This window comes from Temnothorax americanus, unplaced genomic scaffold (genome assembly GCF_048541705.1).
Source record: "Temnothorax americanus isolate GAGA-0224 unplaced genomic scaffold, ASM4854170v1 Scaffold6, whole genome shotgun sequence".
In the NCBI taxonomy this organism is placed as follows: Eukaryota; Metazoa; Arthropoda; class Insecta; order Hymenoptera; family Formicidae; genus Temnothorax; species Temnothorax americanus.
The window spans coordinates 6,510,983-6,527,757 of NW_027509751.1; the positions used below are offsets into that span (position 1 = coordinate 6,510,983).

Below are 16,775 nucleotides of genomic sequence, written 5' to 3' on the forward strand. Positions count from 1 at the left end.
GAAAGGCCATCTGCAAATAAAGAGAAAGGGAGGCGGGAGGGAGAGAGAGAAAGGGATATGCGTGTGCATTTAAAATAAACTCACGTGTCTGGTGTAAAACCGCAAATGCGAACGGGACGCGAGCGACACGCATCGCGGTGGATTAAGTTGCGTTCTTCACGCCGGCAACGAGATATATAGATAGAGAATAGAGTATTCCTTTTCTCCCATCTCTCGGCTTTTTTGTTTCACCTCTCGAACCGCAGCGCGGAATGCATTTATCCGCGCGTCTCGGTCGCAGTGGCACTCGACACGCGGCCGGCGTCGCGCGATCCGCTCCGCTCCGTTCCGCTCGTAAACGAGATATTCTTTGCAACGTGAAATCTTTCGCGAATGTTAAGAATCCGCGCAAAGTTGATTGTGATTAAAGCCCGAAATTATAAAAAGAAATTTCAAATTAGTCCTTGAGAGAGTCGATGCACATTCGTCGTCTACGTTATCTCTCTTCTATATTTTTGTGTCTCATCGTGTCTTAAGCACTCTCGAGATTCCAAAGACTGCGTCCTTTGATTAGAAATCCGATAGGTGCTTATTCCGCGTCGATACGCATGTCTCGTCATACGGCCGTGACTTGTCGTGCGACGCGGGTTCAAAGTGAATCGAAAGTGAACGGTCGTCGGTGGCGCGTGCGAGAAGAGGTACGACAAGAAGGAGGAGCGAGGGAGGATGCAGTCGCTTAAACTTTGGGAGACGAGAACTCTGGAGAGACTGTCGTCCCGACATAGACGCGGACGTCGTCGAGTGTCACGATGGTACATACAAACACGGACCCGCCCTAAACTCGCGCGCTTTCTCTCTCTCTCTCTCTCTCTCTCTCTCTCTCTCTCTCTCTCTCTCTCTCTTTCTGTCTGTCTCTCTCTTTCTCTGTCTGTCTATTAATAAACGCAAACGAATGAACCTGCCGACGAATGATTCTGACGTCGCGTCTCACACGTGTATCTTTGAATGCCTTACCGAGTGTCGAGTAAAAATCGTGGAGTTCCATCGATAGCGCCTAGCATCTTTCTCCCAGATAATCTACCGCGTGTGTATAGCCTTCCGAGAAAGAAATAGAAATTGTAACAATACGGGGTCTAAAGAACTCCAGAGCGTGGAATACGACTCCAGCGTCAATTAAAGCTTAACAGCCCGGTCGATGACGTTCGTTAGCGTAATCCGTGTGTCAATTGCGTCGCGTCGGTGGGACGCGCGTAGGACTCTCGCTCGAGTGCAACGTCCGCGAGTATCGGTCGAGCTTCCGACGGAAGCTTTCGGTGCGTTACGGTACAGGCCGGAAGCAGGCTCCGACGCCGACAACGACGCGCTATACGTAATCCATTAATATCGCGCGGTGACGCGCAGAAAGGGACGCGCGGTAATTAAAGCGTGACGTTTAATTCGCGACGATCGTGCCTAAACCGGCGACACCATTGTTGTCGACGAAACGCGAGATAGAGACGCGCGTACCCTGCCCTCGGCTCGGAATCGGCCGTGATAGTCGCGCGCGTGCGCCCCGCAGAAGGGCGCCCGCGATACCCGCAGAATTGTCCGTGGGAAAAATAAAAGAAAATTGACCAATTGCGAGGTGGCCATCCGCGAGGACTGCGGGAGCTCGGAGATTCGGTTCGATCGATATTAACGATATTCTCATTGATACGCGCACTCCTAAAGATTTAGTCGTCACATTTACAATGTACTCCGACAGTCGATATCCGGTTTTTACATATACGTCACTGATTGTACCCTCTCAGATCGGGATCCAGATAAATCTGGATCGTATCGCAAATAATTGACAATCCCGTGATCTCGCGAATCGCGCGACGTCAGTCGCAACGAGACCGTCGCGGCTTCCGCGACGAAATCCGCGAAAGGACGATCGAGGCCGGCTGGTTTAACGATTTTCCGGGGACATCTCCGCGGCGGCAGACGGTTGTAACTGATGCATCTTTAATGCCGTCCTGTCGACCTGGCTCGCCGGAGAATAGCGACGGTGCGGCGCGGCGCGGCGTGGCGCGGCGCGGTCCGCTGCGATTCTCAGCCCGGCGTTGATTCGGCGTGACGCCGCTCATCGCGCGAATCGCTCCTCATCGAGCAGGGTCGCGGCGTCGCCGTCGCGGCGACCGATAATCAAGAGTGACGAGCCTGCTCTCGTCCTTCCAACCGGTTAGACAATTATTTGAGCATCGTAATGGACGGAGAGAGGAGCCACGACCGTACGAAGATGATATGACAAGCGCCGGTGCCCCGCAGCCATCCTATTTAATTAAATGAATCTCGACGGTATCGTTAAAATGAGAAGGGCGTCTTAGACCTCGCGGGATAGAGCGATCTCGTTGTAAATCCGTTTGCTGTGTACACGTCGGGACCGCGCGCGTCATTGTCGGGCCGGATCGGGGGAAAAAGTCTGCCGCGTTGATCTCATCTCCATAATGGATTATTAAATACTCTCTCCTTCGGATATGTGTGTGTGTGTGTGTGTGTGTGTGTGTATTAAAGCTATCGATAAGGATTCGGTTCGAAGCTCGGAATCGTCGGGCAGACGAACGCGCCTTTCTACTTTTAACTGTTTCGTGCCTCATCTTCCGCATTGTGCCTCCGCGTCTGACGCATGAATTATTCATCGTGATGAATTATTCATAGAAAGAGAGTACTTAGTCGTCATAATACACATTCCGCTTAATATGCGATACGACCGGCGATTTTATTATTTGCGATTTGCGTTAAATGGTCGCGGGACTCCGCGCCGCCGCGCCGGTCGGCACGAGAAAATTTCTCGCCGACGACGGATCGGAATTCGCTTTTTAAACGAATCGCGATTTCTGGATTAAATCGCATCCTTCCTGTCGATTCCGCGCCTATATATACGTTTGACACGTTCGACAAAGCGTTTCACTGGCGTCCTAACGGCGTCCTTTCGTCTTCCTGAAATTTTCAGCCAGGACCTATTGACGGTGTGCCGGGAATTGAACCTCGAGAATTCGGTGGAGGAATTGATGAGGGAATTGGGCGCGGACGAGCAGGGTCGCATTTCCTATCAAGAGTTCCTTAGGCGGCGTCTGGCCCTGCGACCGGAAATCGAGGCGCTCAGGGCCGGCAAACGGCGGAGCAGTCCCCATCACACCCACACGCCGGAGTACCTGCCCACTAGCAGCGACAACAGTCTCGGTAAGAATCGTACAAATCGCTCGTATTTCCGCGACAGGTCCCTCGCTTTCCGCTCGCGACGATAAATCGCCTTTGGTCAAGGAGAACGGGAGCCTCGGGCGAGATCGATAAATATCGCATCCTCCGTTTGCTGATTCTGAAAATATTGGTTTGTTCAACACAAAGAATATCGCGGGATATCGCGCGACGAGCGATGTATCCGCGTTCTAGCGTATTACGTGTGTCGCGTGGAAATAGAGCGCGAGCCGTCCGCACGAAATTGATGATTGATGGAACAATGAATGCGGGACGACCGCTGAAATACCGCAGCGGCGTAATATCCCGATCGAGCGGGTCGCCATGCAACTGGATACCTACGCGATACGCGAGATCGATGAACGAATTGGAAGTGACGACTTTTGGGATATCGCGCGTTGCTGTTTCTCACCATTATCGCCTGTCAACCGTAAATCTTCATTGAACAACAGCCAGGCTGTAAAAAGAAACGACTCGCGATTGTTAATTTTCTAATTGTTTTGCGCTATTGCGAACAATAGCGCAAAACAGAACCCTTGCCCGCAATTTTTTTCTTAAAATAATTATCTCGGAATTTTTCATTAAAAAATCGCGTTTGCTCTCATTCCTCTTTTGTTCGATTTTTTTTTTTTTTTAACGAATGCCGTACTAATACGTTACTCGTAATTTCTATTTCAGGCACTGTGTCGGGACGACATGAAAGTTGGGAGTTCGACAGCGGTGCCCGTGATTTGTCGCCGGAACCTCACAGTCTTCAGAAGCTAGTGGAGGCGGCCGCCGGCGGAACAGGAAATATGCTGGACCTCGCGAATAAGGTAAGCTACAACGATCCACCCTCATCCACTGTCAATACCGACCAGTTCTCTCACGGCATTAGATTCGTTCCGCCGTTTCGTGCGCGATTCTCTCGCGTGATCGCTTGGCGAACATCTGTCTTACCGTTATAAACTCCTGATGGAACCTGTCATGCCTATCATGTTCGCGCGTACATGCGTGTCGACAGGAAGATCATGCAGGCCGCACACTTCCTAAATTTCAGCGCTATCTATGCGTTTGCGTAATATGTGATAACTGACGCGATGCGTTACTAAAGAAAGAAGAGAGAAATCGCTGAAAGGAAGCTAAAATATCTTTTATGCAACACGTGCATGGAAAGTGCCCCATTACGCACGCTACGCGTGCGTGATGGACCACTTTCCAGACACTTGCAACGTAAAATAGGGAGTGTAAGTCGTGTGTAAAGGCCGGTTTTCACACGCAATGATTGATGGCGCCAGGCCGCGCCAGTCGACTAATGCCAGTAAAAATGCAAGTGTAAACACTTGATGCAAACTGGCGCTAGTAATGTGGCGTTTACTGGCGGTTATTGGTCAAAGCATATAACCTCAAAATTTGAGGTTATATGGTTGTTGTCATTTACTGTGTGTTTAATAAATGTTAAATATTTTCCATATTATACGCCAATCACTGTGTAAACACTTGTGAGTTTGCCAGTTGGTTCTGGCGCCAATGAATGCCAGTCAGTTGGCGCCACCAATCATTGCGTGTGAAAACCGGCCTTAACTCGCCTTTGGCTCGTGCGTAAACTCCGCACCCGGGAATTTTCATCTTAACGACACTTGTTACACAAATAACTATTTTTCTGCATTATCTGAAATATCCGAAGTTGAAAAAACGATCGCGTTAGAAACTATCGACTGACGGAGTCTCTGAAATACTTCTGCTTGTTAATGCAACATTCGCGCTGATGAAAAGTCAACGAGACGCGCAATTATACCGCGGCAAATTGTCTTTGCATGCCGATAATCCTCGGTTTTCCTTCGGCGAGAGCACTCACTTCGCTTAACTCCTTCATCTCTCGCCGTCCATGGCTCTCTATTATTTCCCTCTTCGTATCACGAGTTTCGCGCCTGGGAATTTCTTTGTCAGCCGCAATTAACCACGATACCACCGCACCGAGGCGCGGTATGCCATCGTGGATGATAGCAAGACGTGCAATTTCTGCATTCCCCTGCTTTTCCCCCGTTCGCTCGTCGATCGCCCGCGCCATGGCATCGTCTCGGTATCGAATTACAAAGTGTATAGATTAACACTTTCGACATTTTATCGTTTACACAGCGTTAATTTTATGGTTGCAAAATACATTCAGTCGAATTTAAAAGACTTCGAATGGGTCGTATTAACGAAATGTTAAATTATATAACAATCTTGAAGAAGAGAGATTATCTCTATAGATATCAAGCGGACACGAAGCTGTAAAGCAATTAAAAGCGATTACATTTTAGATAAATTTTCACGTTGAATTCACTCCGCGAATTTACACGTCACGTGCAGCATCTTCAAATTTTCGTTCTCGCTCGGGTTGCTCTTCGACGACGAAATTCCCGCCTCCCGGGGCGTCTCGGTTCCGCGGATGATTCGGTTCGCGATCGCGCCCGTAACCGCGTGCTTCTTCCACCCGTTTTAAGAGTCACGACAGCTGCAGAGGGAAAAGAGAAATAAAAGCGCCAACCAAATTCCGAGGTTATCGCGATTTCTCGCGAGAACCTCCACTCCCGTGTTTCGAGGAACGAGAACACAGGAGAACACAGAAGGAGGATGGTTTCGTGGAAGGAAAAAAGAAGCGCGCGCCGTTTAACTGCCTATAAATAACCGTTATTACGCTCTGCGTTACGGCATCGAAAAAAAACAAAAAACGAAAAGGCCGCGGATCGCAGCGAGTTTTGACCGCTCGAGGAGGAACGTCGCACCACCACGTGGAAGAATTTATCAAGAGGATATAAAAAACAATACGCTTACAAAATAATATATTTTCCTTTATTACGAAGCTACACGTAAGCTTCCTTTAGGGCATAAGTATCTCGGCGCTCGGTGTAACGTGGCATATTTACGTTTTAAGAGAAACGCCAAGAACTAACTCATCCCCGTTGATGTTTTTCCTTCCTTCCGCCACCCTCGCCTGCGAATGCGAATAGAAGAGCTTTCGCGCGTCGCGTTACATAATCCCAACGGCGTATACGTAGGACGTTTCCGTTTCCCGGGAAAAGCGCAAATATGCCGCGTCTTGGGCCACCCGCCCATACGGCGGAGACGCTATCCTATACGTGAAACACGAATTTCCATAGAAATGGAACGGAGAAGTCGCGGGGAAGAGAGAGCGAGAGAGACGTGTCGGAGCAAACGTAACCGCATTATTAATTCCCATCGTTACTCCGGCACAGAAATTACTAGAGCTGCGTTATCGTGCAGCGAGATGATACGCTAACGTTAACGCGCGATCGAGATATTCATCGCGTTCAACATCAATTCGTGTATTCGTGTATACATATCCATCGCCACAACTGTAGAAATTGATGTCATATATTTCGCGAAAAAATGAATACGAACCCAAGAAAACGAGGGCAAACGCGAATGAACAATCCGCTTTAAGGTGGTCCTTTCGTGAGAACAAGTATTAGATAAGTACCTAAATTTGATATATGTTAAATATACAGTAATAAGGGACATGTGTACGAAAAATCAAGTGAGGTTACCGACACTTTACAAGAAATAAGTCATTCTAAATGTGCGTTCGCGGAGCGTGCCATTGTCATTCTATTCTTGTTTACATCTAATGAACGAGAAAGATAGAACGATGCAAATCGCCACGGCCGAGGTTTTCAACGAACAATACATGTACTTAGCGATCAGATGAATACATTATTCATGTCTTAAAATATTCCCTGAAGTTTCCGGATTTCGTACATACCTTGAAAATAAGGGCTTGCCGAATGTTTTGCTCTGATATATGAGGTTAAATAAGTAGTGGATCCAATCGCATATTTCTTTACTCGTACCGTCATGCCTGACCTAACCCTAACCTAAATCGAGTCCAACCGCACTACTATTGTGATATTTTTTTAATTAGTAAATAATTAAATACGATTAAATCGTGCGTGTAAAATCATGTTATATTATTATAATTATTGGAATGCTGTGTAATGTTTGTTTTCAATTACCTCATGACGGACTGTTACTTGACTAGCTGGGTCCGCGAAAGTACTACCTTAATTCGGCGTTTTATCTTTTAACTCAGACGGATTATCATAAATCCCACGTACCATAAACAGTGTTATTTTCACAACTGCACCATGTCTAATTTACAGTCGCTTCTTAGCAAACACAATTATATTGTATATTATATTATATGTCACCTGTTATATCTAAAAAAAAAAAAAAGAAATTTTTATATATACCGATGAATTTGTGGCTATACGGCATACGGCGTGTGGTATCCGGAAATTCAATTGATATTCCCTCATTTTGACAAAGCGCCCATGAAAGGGAGGAAGAAAGCGAGACGGCGTCGCGTAGGAGACGGGTTACGGGGACAGATTGTTATCAGTAGAGCGTGTAAAGAAGGATGCGACCCTCGGAGCACGACGGCCCCAATAAAAAAATTAAACCGGATAGGTGATAGGCCGTGACGAAGTAATAAAGGCCGCAATAAGATTCCATAATTCTTCGAACAAATGACCCGTTGCGAGCGATTCGTGCGCGTGATAATCCGGCGACGATCGGCCGCCTCTCGTCGAAAGACGAAGAAATATCCTGACTGGGACGATGTTTTTCTAGGGCGGCCGATCGTTATTTTCCATCGCGACGCCCACATCCTTTCTCCCGACGATATTTACTTCCGCCCTTTCGTCGTCGGGGCCCCGAGAATTCCATACCTCCTCGTCGTTTTCTCATGACACGCTCGCGTGACGCAATAAACGGTACGTCGGTGGTGGTGATGATACCGTAAGACACGATAAAATTGCGCCAACAGGTGCGCGAGACTGAAAGGGGGGGGGGAAATAATCTCGAGATTTCGGAAAAATTCATCGGCGAGCACGACGCGAGACGCGTGTTTCGCGAGATTCTCGAAAGGAAAGAAGAGAGCAACTGACGCAATCTAGTTATGCGTATTGTAATTCTTACGGTGTGCGCGAAGACGATAATCGCGGTCGTCTCTACGAGACTGTGGAAATAATCGCGCGGCGAGCAGGAAGACACGCTCCCCTAATTATACGAGGCGTCTTGCTTTCCATTCGAGCGACGGCGTTTCGGATAACACGCTCCGCTTGGCGTGTCGACATTCATAATTGCGTGGCTCGTATAAGTGCGAACAACCGGGAGTTATGTAGATCGGGAGATAAAATCGCGGCGGCGGCGACGGGAAGTTTTCCCGTTTCATGCAAAACGCGAACGTGCCGAGGAAACTCCCTGCCGGAAAAAGCCACCGCTTTTCATCGTCGTCCGACCTTCGCCCTTTTTCATCTCTTTCCCGCGGGAAGGCACGCCGCGCCGTCGCGTTAATCGAGAAATTAGCGGAGTTAATTAAGACACCGCACCCAGAGGCCGTCCCGCCCACATAATTACACTAATACAATCGCTCTCTCTCTCTCTCGACCCTGCGGTCGTCCCCCCGTCTCTGCATTTTTCATCCTTCGATCCTCTCGTATCGCCCTCGGTGACGTCGAGGAGGCGGAATCTCGCGACGTTCGATCGCGGCGCGTTCATTTCCCCGTCATCCTCGCGCACACGTCGTTTTCGCGATTTTTGTTGTTTATCGCCGAGAAAACTGATGACTTACTGCAACCGCGCGGCAAGATTAATGGTTTGTCGCGAGCGTGAGCGGTATTACTCCACGATATTACCCAACGCGGTAAAGCCTTGTGTCCACGATGCTAGAAATCACTCCCAGATCTCGGAGAAAGAATCAACCAATCGCATTGATCAATTGGCCGATTTGTTTAAATGTGATTGGTCAATTCTTTCTCCGCCCGAGCTCTCGGGGCAATTTCTAGCATCGTGGGCACACAAGGCTTAAGAGCGGATCGCGCGTCCGCGCGCGATGCCGCAACGGGACGTTTTTTCGCGGGACGTACATCTTAACGAATCGGACACGGGATAACTCGAAGGGAGGCGGAGCCGTTTGCGGTGATCCTAATAATTTCGCTTAAGTGTCGCTATTCGGTTAACCGCTACAGCAATCTTCTCGCGGCTCGCGGCCGCGCGCGGTGCCCGTTAATAGTCACGTATCTCTCCTCCCCTGTGATTATGTCAGCTGCGGGTTCTTCTTGTCGCCTCACCTTTTAAAGGGCATCCGTTCTCAGGGTCTAATGGATTCGTTTTATCTTAACCGTTTCTATCCTCGAGCCTCGCCGGGCAAACAAAGCTCTCGCGCGGTTTCCCTATCTCTCGGAGCAACGCGCGATCGATGTTCGTGCTTTGCAAGCACGACGTTCGTTCTCCTAATGAAGAAAAAGATGTGGAAAGAAAAATAAAAGAAATGGGCGCAAAATATAAAGAAATAATAAATTGACGAATGGGTAGCGAGAGAGAGAGACGAGCAGTTTTGTTCAATCGGTACAAAGTGCAGCTGACTATAACTGCACTGATAAATTTGTAGTGTCAAGTTATACGCAACTTGAGTTATTTTTAACTATAAATTTTTTCCTATTTTTAACTATAAATCGCCACTATTTTTACTTAATATGTCGTTAATTTAACTATAAAACAATGTTAAGAAGATTAGAGTGAGAAAGAATAGATAGCATTAAGTACGATAGGGTTGCACGGATGGCAGAGTGTGTTGAAAAACTAAAATGTGAATTTAACTAAACCAATGGAGTTTAAATAATACTATTTTGTTGAAAATAATAAATTCTGACACACACACACACACACACACACATGGTAGTTAAAATTAATTGGCGTCACGATTTGTCAAAAATTGCTTTTGTTTATCGCGAAACGTTGGCCGATCTCCAATCCGGGTTTTCGGAGTTAGCCGAGATTTGCGCGACGCTTAACGCATTAACGGACAGGTCAGTGGGCTTTGTTATCCACCCTCTCCGCGAAACTTGCGGCGACTACATTGCCGCGTGCCACCCGCGACGTATCGCGCATCGCGGAGCAACCGCGGGGATAGATAACTGCAGGCCGCGGAGAGAGAGCTTTCGGTGCAACGAGCCGGATCGGCAGCGCTCGGTGGCGGTCGGTCGCCCTCGGCCGCGGCGCCTCCTCAAACACCTTCGTCGGGGTGTAAGAGCGTCGACGAACACGGTGGTTCGGTAGTCCGTCCGGTTGTTCAGTCCGTCACCGAACGTCTTGGCGTTCGCTCGTCGCGCCGCGTCGCCGTCGCGCCGATCCGCGATCTCTCAAACTCGCCGGGCTTCTCGCGAGCAGTGATCGTCGTCGATCGTGCGGGTAAATCATCGAATCGATCGATTCAATCGGCTCCCCTGATAGCAGGGAGGAGACACCTCAGTGTGAGAGACCGGTCCTTTCACGAGGCGCCGATCTCCGCGAGATCGGCATCTCGATTCCACAGCGCGGAATGTCGATTCAAGTACACGCGATTTACGCGAGAGATCGATGAACAATTCCCTGACTTTTGCCGGGGGTGAGGGCGGGGGGGAAGAAGCATTAGGGCGAGATTCTGGGCCACGAGAACCGTAGCGTAGTTGTGTTACGAGCGGCTGACCTCGTAAGAACAATCGATGCGAAGGCAATTACGGAGCTAACGCGAATCGGTACCGCGGCGTAGCGATGCGCGCTATCATTCTCCCACTATTTTACAGATATGTTAGATATGTACGATATAAGGCACGCACCGGTCCCGCTGCCGCTGCCGGCTCTTTTATTTCGCAATTGACTTCGTGCAAGCTCTTGTCATCGTACCTTCATAAAGCTCCCAGCTTTTTTTATTACACCCTAGTCCTCTCATATAAATCGCCCGTGTCTCGTCGTGCTGCTCCCCGCGATATATTTCAGGCCGGATTCCCTTTGCGTATACCTTCCCTTCCGCTTTCCGAGGAATGTTTAAAGGGAAGGTAACAGGAAGCGTCGGGAAATTTTACGACGACTATAATCCCGACGTAATCGTAACCCTTTCGATACCCCGTCGCGTTCGGAAGGACGAGATTTACGAGCGGGGGGAGTGGGGGTCGGATAGAGGCCGAGGTGGAATTGAATAGTCACGTCTACTGTGTAGTCGAGTTTGCCCGTTTAATTAGGTGATAGAAAATGGGGCGACGATTTGCGTTAAGTAATTACTTACCCACTCCGCGCCAACCCGTTGTACATCCCAGTCGCTGTATCGAGAACCCCGCGCTATCGTGACTCCGGGTAATCGATGTAAAAGTTAGGCTGGAACTATTTTCGACGATGATATCGAGCGCGGGTATTGTCTACAGGGCCGTCTAGGCAGGTAGCACGACAAAACCGGCGCGCGTGTATAAAAGGCAGTTCGCGAGATGTACCTAACGACGGCTCGTAATATATCTCTCGCGTGCGTAAACTTTGGCGTGACGTCAGCCCCGATACGTTCCGTTTGTCAGCGTCGTTCTCTTTTTACGCCGCGCGTCCCTCCGCTGCATAGAGATTGGCTCGTGTCGTAAAAAAAAAAAAAAAAAAAAAAACTGGCCACCACACGATTCCACCTCGAGACCAAGCCTGTCGCAGGCTGATGCATCGTCCGTGTCTCCCGCGTTCGCTTTTCCGCGCCGCGTGCATTTTCCCTTTCGCGCGGAAGAGCTCCGGCTGGCGCGCCGCCAAAGAGCCGGACTCGCGAGAGTCCGAAGGGGGAGGAGGGGACGAACAATGCGATTCATTTAACTTCCATTAAATCCACGCGGGTATAGACGTCTCGTCGGCGCCGTCCAGTCCGTGCGCTCGCCCGACTAGAATAGGTCCCTCGACTACCGAAGGGGACAGACAGAGAGAGAGAGAGAGAGAGAGAGAGAGAGAGAGAGAGAGAGGCTGGTTGCGCGTCGCGAAACTCCCCCGAAACGCTTCCTTCCTTCCTTCCTCTCCGTCCCCGTCATTATTCCGGCATCGATCAGCTCTCTTGGGACGCGCATCCGTCTCGCGAACGCGCTTTCAGATATATTGCCATGTCGCGCGACCGAGAGACTCGGAGTCGGATATTCTAACAGCCGACATCTGACGATCGGAAATTCGCGAGGAAGTAACGCGCGATATAAACGAGATACGTGTCTTTTAATATCGTTGGATTATCGCGTATCACTGCGTTTATCGGACGATACGTCCGGCGCGGCGCGGCGATAATCAGCGTCTTCGCCGTAACGACGTTGCGTTCTTGGGAGAGAAAAGTATATCCAATCCTTTATCGTGGTCGCGGGCAATAAAGCGCGATTCGACGTACGTGCCCGCGCGCGTATCGGGCGTACCAGATCGTTAGATGGGCGACCCCGTGCTCTTGTTTTCACCGCACGTTGCCGGGCAATGCGTACGGTGACACATTTACGCCCGCGATGAGCGCTCTGTCGCGACAGATCCCGCCTCTTTACGCTGGGTATAATGACTCGAACCTACGGTTACGCATCGCCGATCCCCGGGTATCCAATCGCCCCGGTAATAAATTGCTCGTCGTAAACACGCGTATCGGCGCTCTCGCTGCGTCGGCGACGCTTCGGAGCGGGGGAATTCCATCGGTGCAAATCAACAAAAAAGAATCGTCGTAACTGATTACAGCTCCGATACCGAAGAGGGATTTATATGTCGTAGTTATACTTACACAGTTGAAGTAAATACACAGGACGCTCCCGAGACAGTTTCCCGGCGCAGTTTCCTCTCTCGCGTTTCCCGACCCTTTGATCAACGTGCAATCGACCCTATCCTTGTTCAAGGCTCTTCATCGCAGACCCGCAAGATTGCCTTGGTCGGAACACGTGCCCGACGCGTTCCGCGAATTCTTAATAGGTAATGCACCTTGACCCTGCGACACTCGGCGCTCATGTGGACGTGATTGCGTCCTCGCCGCTATTAAATTGATCGCGCGTGCCGTGAATAATCGGCCGTAAACCCGACACTCGTGCTGCACAGCTATAAGGAGATGGAATTTTTGGACCGATGCACGCGCGCGAGATCCTTCATTCCTTTTCTTAGGAAAATAAAAAACGTTGTCAGACAGCGATTTCAGGGATCGGTAACGGGTTTAATAAACTAGTCTCCGCGCAAGGCGCCGTCCCTTCCGCGTTCCCCATCCGCGAGAAAGAGAGAGGACGAAAGGAAAAGAAGAGGAAAAGAGAGAGTGAGCTCTCTCTTCGTGCTCTTCTTCTTGTTCCCTTTGAAAAAAAAGCTACGAAGGTGCGCCACGGGAGAGACGGAAATTGAGAGATCCAATGAGACGGTTAGGGAAAGGAGGAAGCCTTCCTCCTCCTCCTCCTCCTCCTCCTCCTCCTTAACTCTTTGATGGGCTTTTTGCAGCCCGTGCTCCGTTTGGAAAAGAGAGACTCGCGGAACCACGTCGAGCGCCGCGCAATTAAAGAAAGGCACTCGTTGAGCCCTCGCTCAAGAAAGGGCCACTTAAGCGATACGATAAGCGCACGGCGGTGTACGCACGCGGCGGTGTACGCTCGTATATTTAAATCGATCAACCTCGTCCCGTAGAGAAGCTTTTTTATTCGTGTTGCGCCAGAAGAAAACGGGGAGAAAGAATAATTTCGCGTCGCTTTCGTTGAAATCGCGATTCTTTATTATTAAAGAATGAAATTAATTATGTGTATCAAAATTTATTATTTTAACACAAAACAGTATATTATTTTAACTCCATTTAGTTAAATCAACCTTGTTTCAGTTAAGTTAATGAATTGAGTAAGAGCAGCGGCGACTTATAGAAATGGTTAAAAATTACTCAAATTGAGTACAATTTGGCTCTACGAATTTAACAGTGTTAAATTTGGCAGGAAAATCGCCCGTTAATTATATTATTCGCCGCGTTTATCTGGAATTGCGCCGGAAATTATTTTCACAGCTCGACCGCTCTCGCGTGCATCGCTCCTTAATTGTGCGCTCTTTTTGCGACGGTATTAATAAACGCGCGCCGGACGAATGACGCGCGTCACTCGCGCGGGTACGGTGCTTAATTGCCGAACGACACCCGGCCCCGGCGACGCAGTCGTCGGGTCGTCGTCCCGTGACAATTACTCGCACACTCGCGAACGAAACCCGCGTATGCGTTCTCCGAAATGCGTCGCATGCACACACACACACACATGCACGTGCTTAAACACGCGCGTACGCCGTGCACTAATTATTCATGTAATATCCATCCGTCGCCGCCCCCCCCCTTTGCGCGACCCTTTGCGACCCGCGACCTATGACTCGCGTGCGTGAATCGCGCAATGATTACGCCTTCCTCCCTCTCCGTTGATTTCCGAGACGATTTCACCCTCGTCGCGCTCTTGGCCTCCGCAAAATCTCGAATCTGGTACAATCTCGGGATGAGAATCGACGTGTCTCATGAAAATACCTTCTTTCGTCGTCTCGTTTTAATTTAACCCTCCGTCTGTATTATATACGCATGAGTCTACGTTCGAGTCAAAATGATATCTGCTCGTATAATTGTAAAACTTGCAAGCCTGCCAGAAAATATTAAACAAACGATTATCAAAATGACTAATCATCAACTGCACGTAGACAGATGTTTTGTAAATTTTTTTCAGATTTTTCTAAATACTTCAAGGTAAGGAGAAATAGAGTCACAGACCCACGTATACACTCCAACGGTGCAAAAAAACGTATATAGACGGAGAGTTAATTATTTGTTCATCCGAGCTTCAATACTTGTCTTAATTTCAGGGAACTCACTGACCATTCTGGGCATAATTAAATTAAATTGTCTTCTATAGCCAGTTCCGTTGCAACTTCAGCAAGTTAGTACGTTCACCGTGGGTTTGTTAAAACCATGTTCTATGCGCCCTCGCATCCGCGATATACCGTTGATCGCCCGCAATTAGCGTCGCCGCGGCCGGTGCGCGTTCTCCTAAATTCGCGTAATTAACTCGTTTAATTAACGGGGCTGCACGGCTGACAAGAGTGGCGACTCCGCGACTCGTTTACGCGCCGCGGAATTCCGGAATTTCAACGTCGCCGTTGCGCGACGATTTTTATTTCCGCGAGCTGCGAGTTACGATAAGAACGTGTCTGCCGAGGACACGTATCATCCACACTCTCGTCTCTCTTTTTCTCTCTTCTCTCTTATTCCTACGGAATCTCGATTTTTCCGGGGAAAAAATTTCTTTTCTCGTCACCTGTCGTTGATCGAAACGTATCTTCTTGTCATTACGCGATTGTTTACCCGGGTATTATTTACCGTAAACTATCGATATGTCATTTTCTCGTTTCTCCTTTCTCGAGTGGTCTAAAATTCATTTTCAGTCTGGTTGTTGCGATTAGGTTCATCGTCCGATTTAATAAGACAGCAAGGCAAGACGCGCGCAAATGCGACTCGATCGCAACTCCGAATTAATGGTCGGAAAGTTCGCTCGTGTTTTTCGGAATGTTGCACACCTTGCGGTTTCCATCGCGCGTAACGTGGGCCTGCATAGTTAAATAATAATTGAAGAGTTTCCAGACCAAGGAGAGCCTGGCTACTTAAGGCCGGTGCGAAGTCAATTACGCATAACGCTTCGTGAATCTTCGTGGGCGTCGCGAGGACAAACAGCCACCGTGGGTAGCGGATGATTTATTAAATTCTCGTTTCTCTCATCGGTATTTTTTTTTAACAAGACCATATATTTGACGCCCACACCTATCCGAGTTGCATATTTCATTCGCTTTTTTAGCGCACACATTTTTCGAATTCAACAGGTCTTTTTTTTAGCGCTTTACGCGTTTCACGAGAAAGAGAGAAAACTAAAATAGATCAATTTTCCGAAAGATTTTTAACGTGACGTGACCGACGCGCTTGAACCAAGAGCAAGCATGCAGCTTCGTCGTTTACTTCATAAGCTAGGAACTCACTCGAGTTCAATGGGCTCGAGCGTGAAGAAGGAGTTAATCGAACCCGCGACGGGTCCCGACACGGCCCGCTTTCTTGCAGCCGGGATTAAGGGCGGAGTTTCCGTATATCTATACTTTAGAGACTGTGCTCCGGCCGCCGTTAGCCCGAGCGTGCTCGTTATTTAGCCAGTTTTATCGAGCGCCTCATCCACCAGCGCCGCGTAATCGCGAAAAACGACTCCGGCGCGGGCGGGAATTTATGCCGATATATGCAGATATATATTTTTGCGCCGCCCAAGAGATTTACGCCGCGCCGAGAACGGCCGAGGTCGATCGTCGGCCGAGGAATAAAGTTTCGCGAGAACGCAACGACGAAATTGGGTTGCCGCGGGCAAGAAGGGCTTGTTTTCGGAAGTTTCCGCGTCCGTCATCGCCTCCACCCTCCCCGGAACCTCCTCGGCGCACGAGGGCCGTTTGTGCCCTTGTTGTTTTGTTTTCTCGTTGGCCCAGTATCGCGCGGAAAGGATGTAACATAAACCGGTCACGTCGACGCGATGCGCGATGGTTCTGTTAACGAAAGGGGGGAAAAAAGTTGGCGTTGATCGATCGCCCCCCCCCCAGCGCGCCCGCTGCAGAAATGCATTCGCGACGAGCGATAGATAAATCGCATTTAAGCTTTAATGGCACGCGATGCGCGGGGCGTTTTAAATGCGCTGAATATTTTAGATATTTAGGGCGGGCCCCGATATGCTCGGATCAGTTTACGCGGCGAATTTTAATCCCCGAAAATAATCCGATCC

At 49.2% G+C, this 16,775-nt stretch overlaps 1 protein-coding gene across 4 annotated transcripts in view; it reads left to right on the forward strand.

The window, feature by feature from the left end:
- Nucleotides 1–16,775, forward strand: part of LOC143905262 (colorectal mutant cancer protein) — a 130,028-nt gene that overhangs the window by 99,892 nt on the left and 13,361 nt on the right. For 2 of the 4 annotated variants that reach the window (XM_077420558.1, XM_077420557.1), the window contains 2 exons: nt 2,954–3,183; nt 3,877–4,013. In XM_077420558.1, the coding sequence (XP_077276684.1) occupies nt 2,954–3,183; nt 3,877–4,013 (367 nt within the window). Of the gene's footprint in view, nt 1–2,953; nt 3,184–3,876; nt 4,014–10,299; nt 10,497–16,775 lie in introns of those variants that run through there. The other 2 variants (XM_077420560.1, XM_077420559.1) reach the window with 2 other exon arrangements.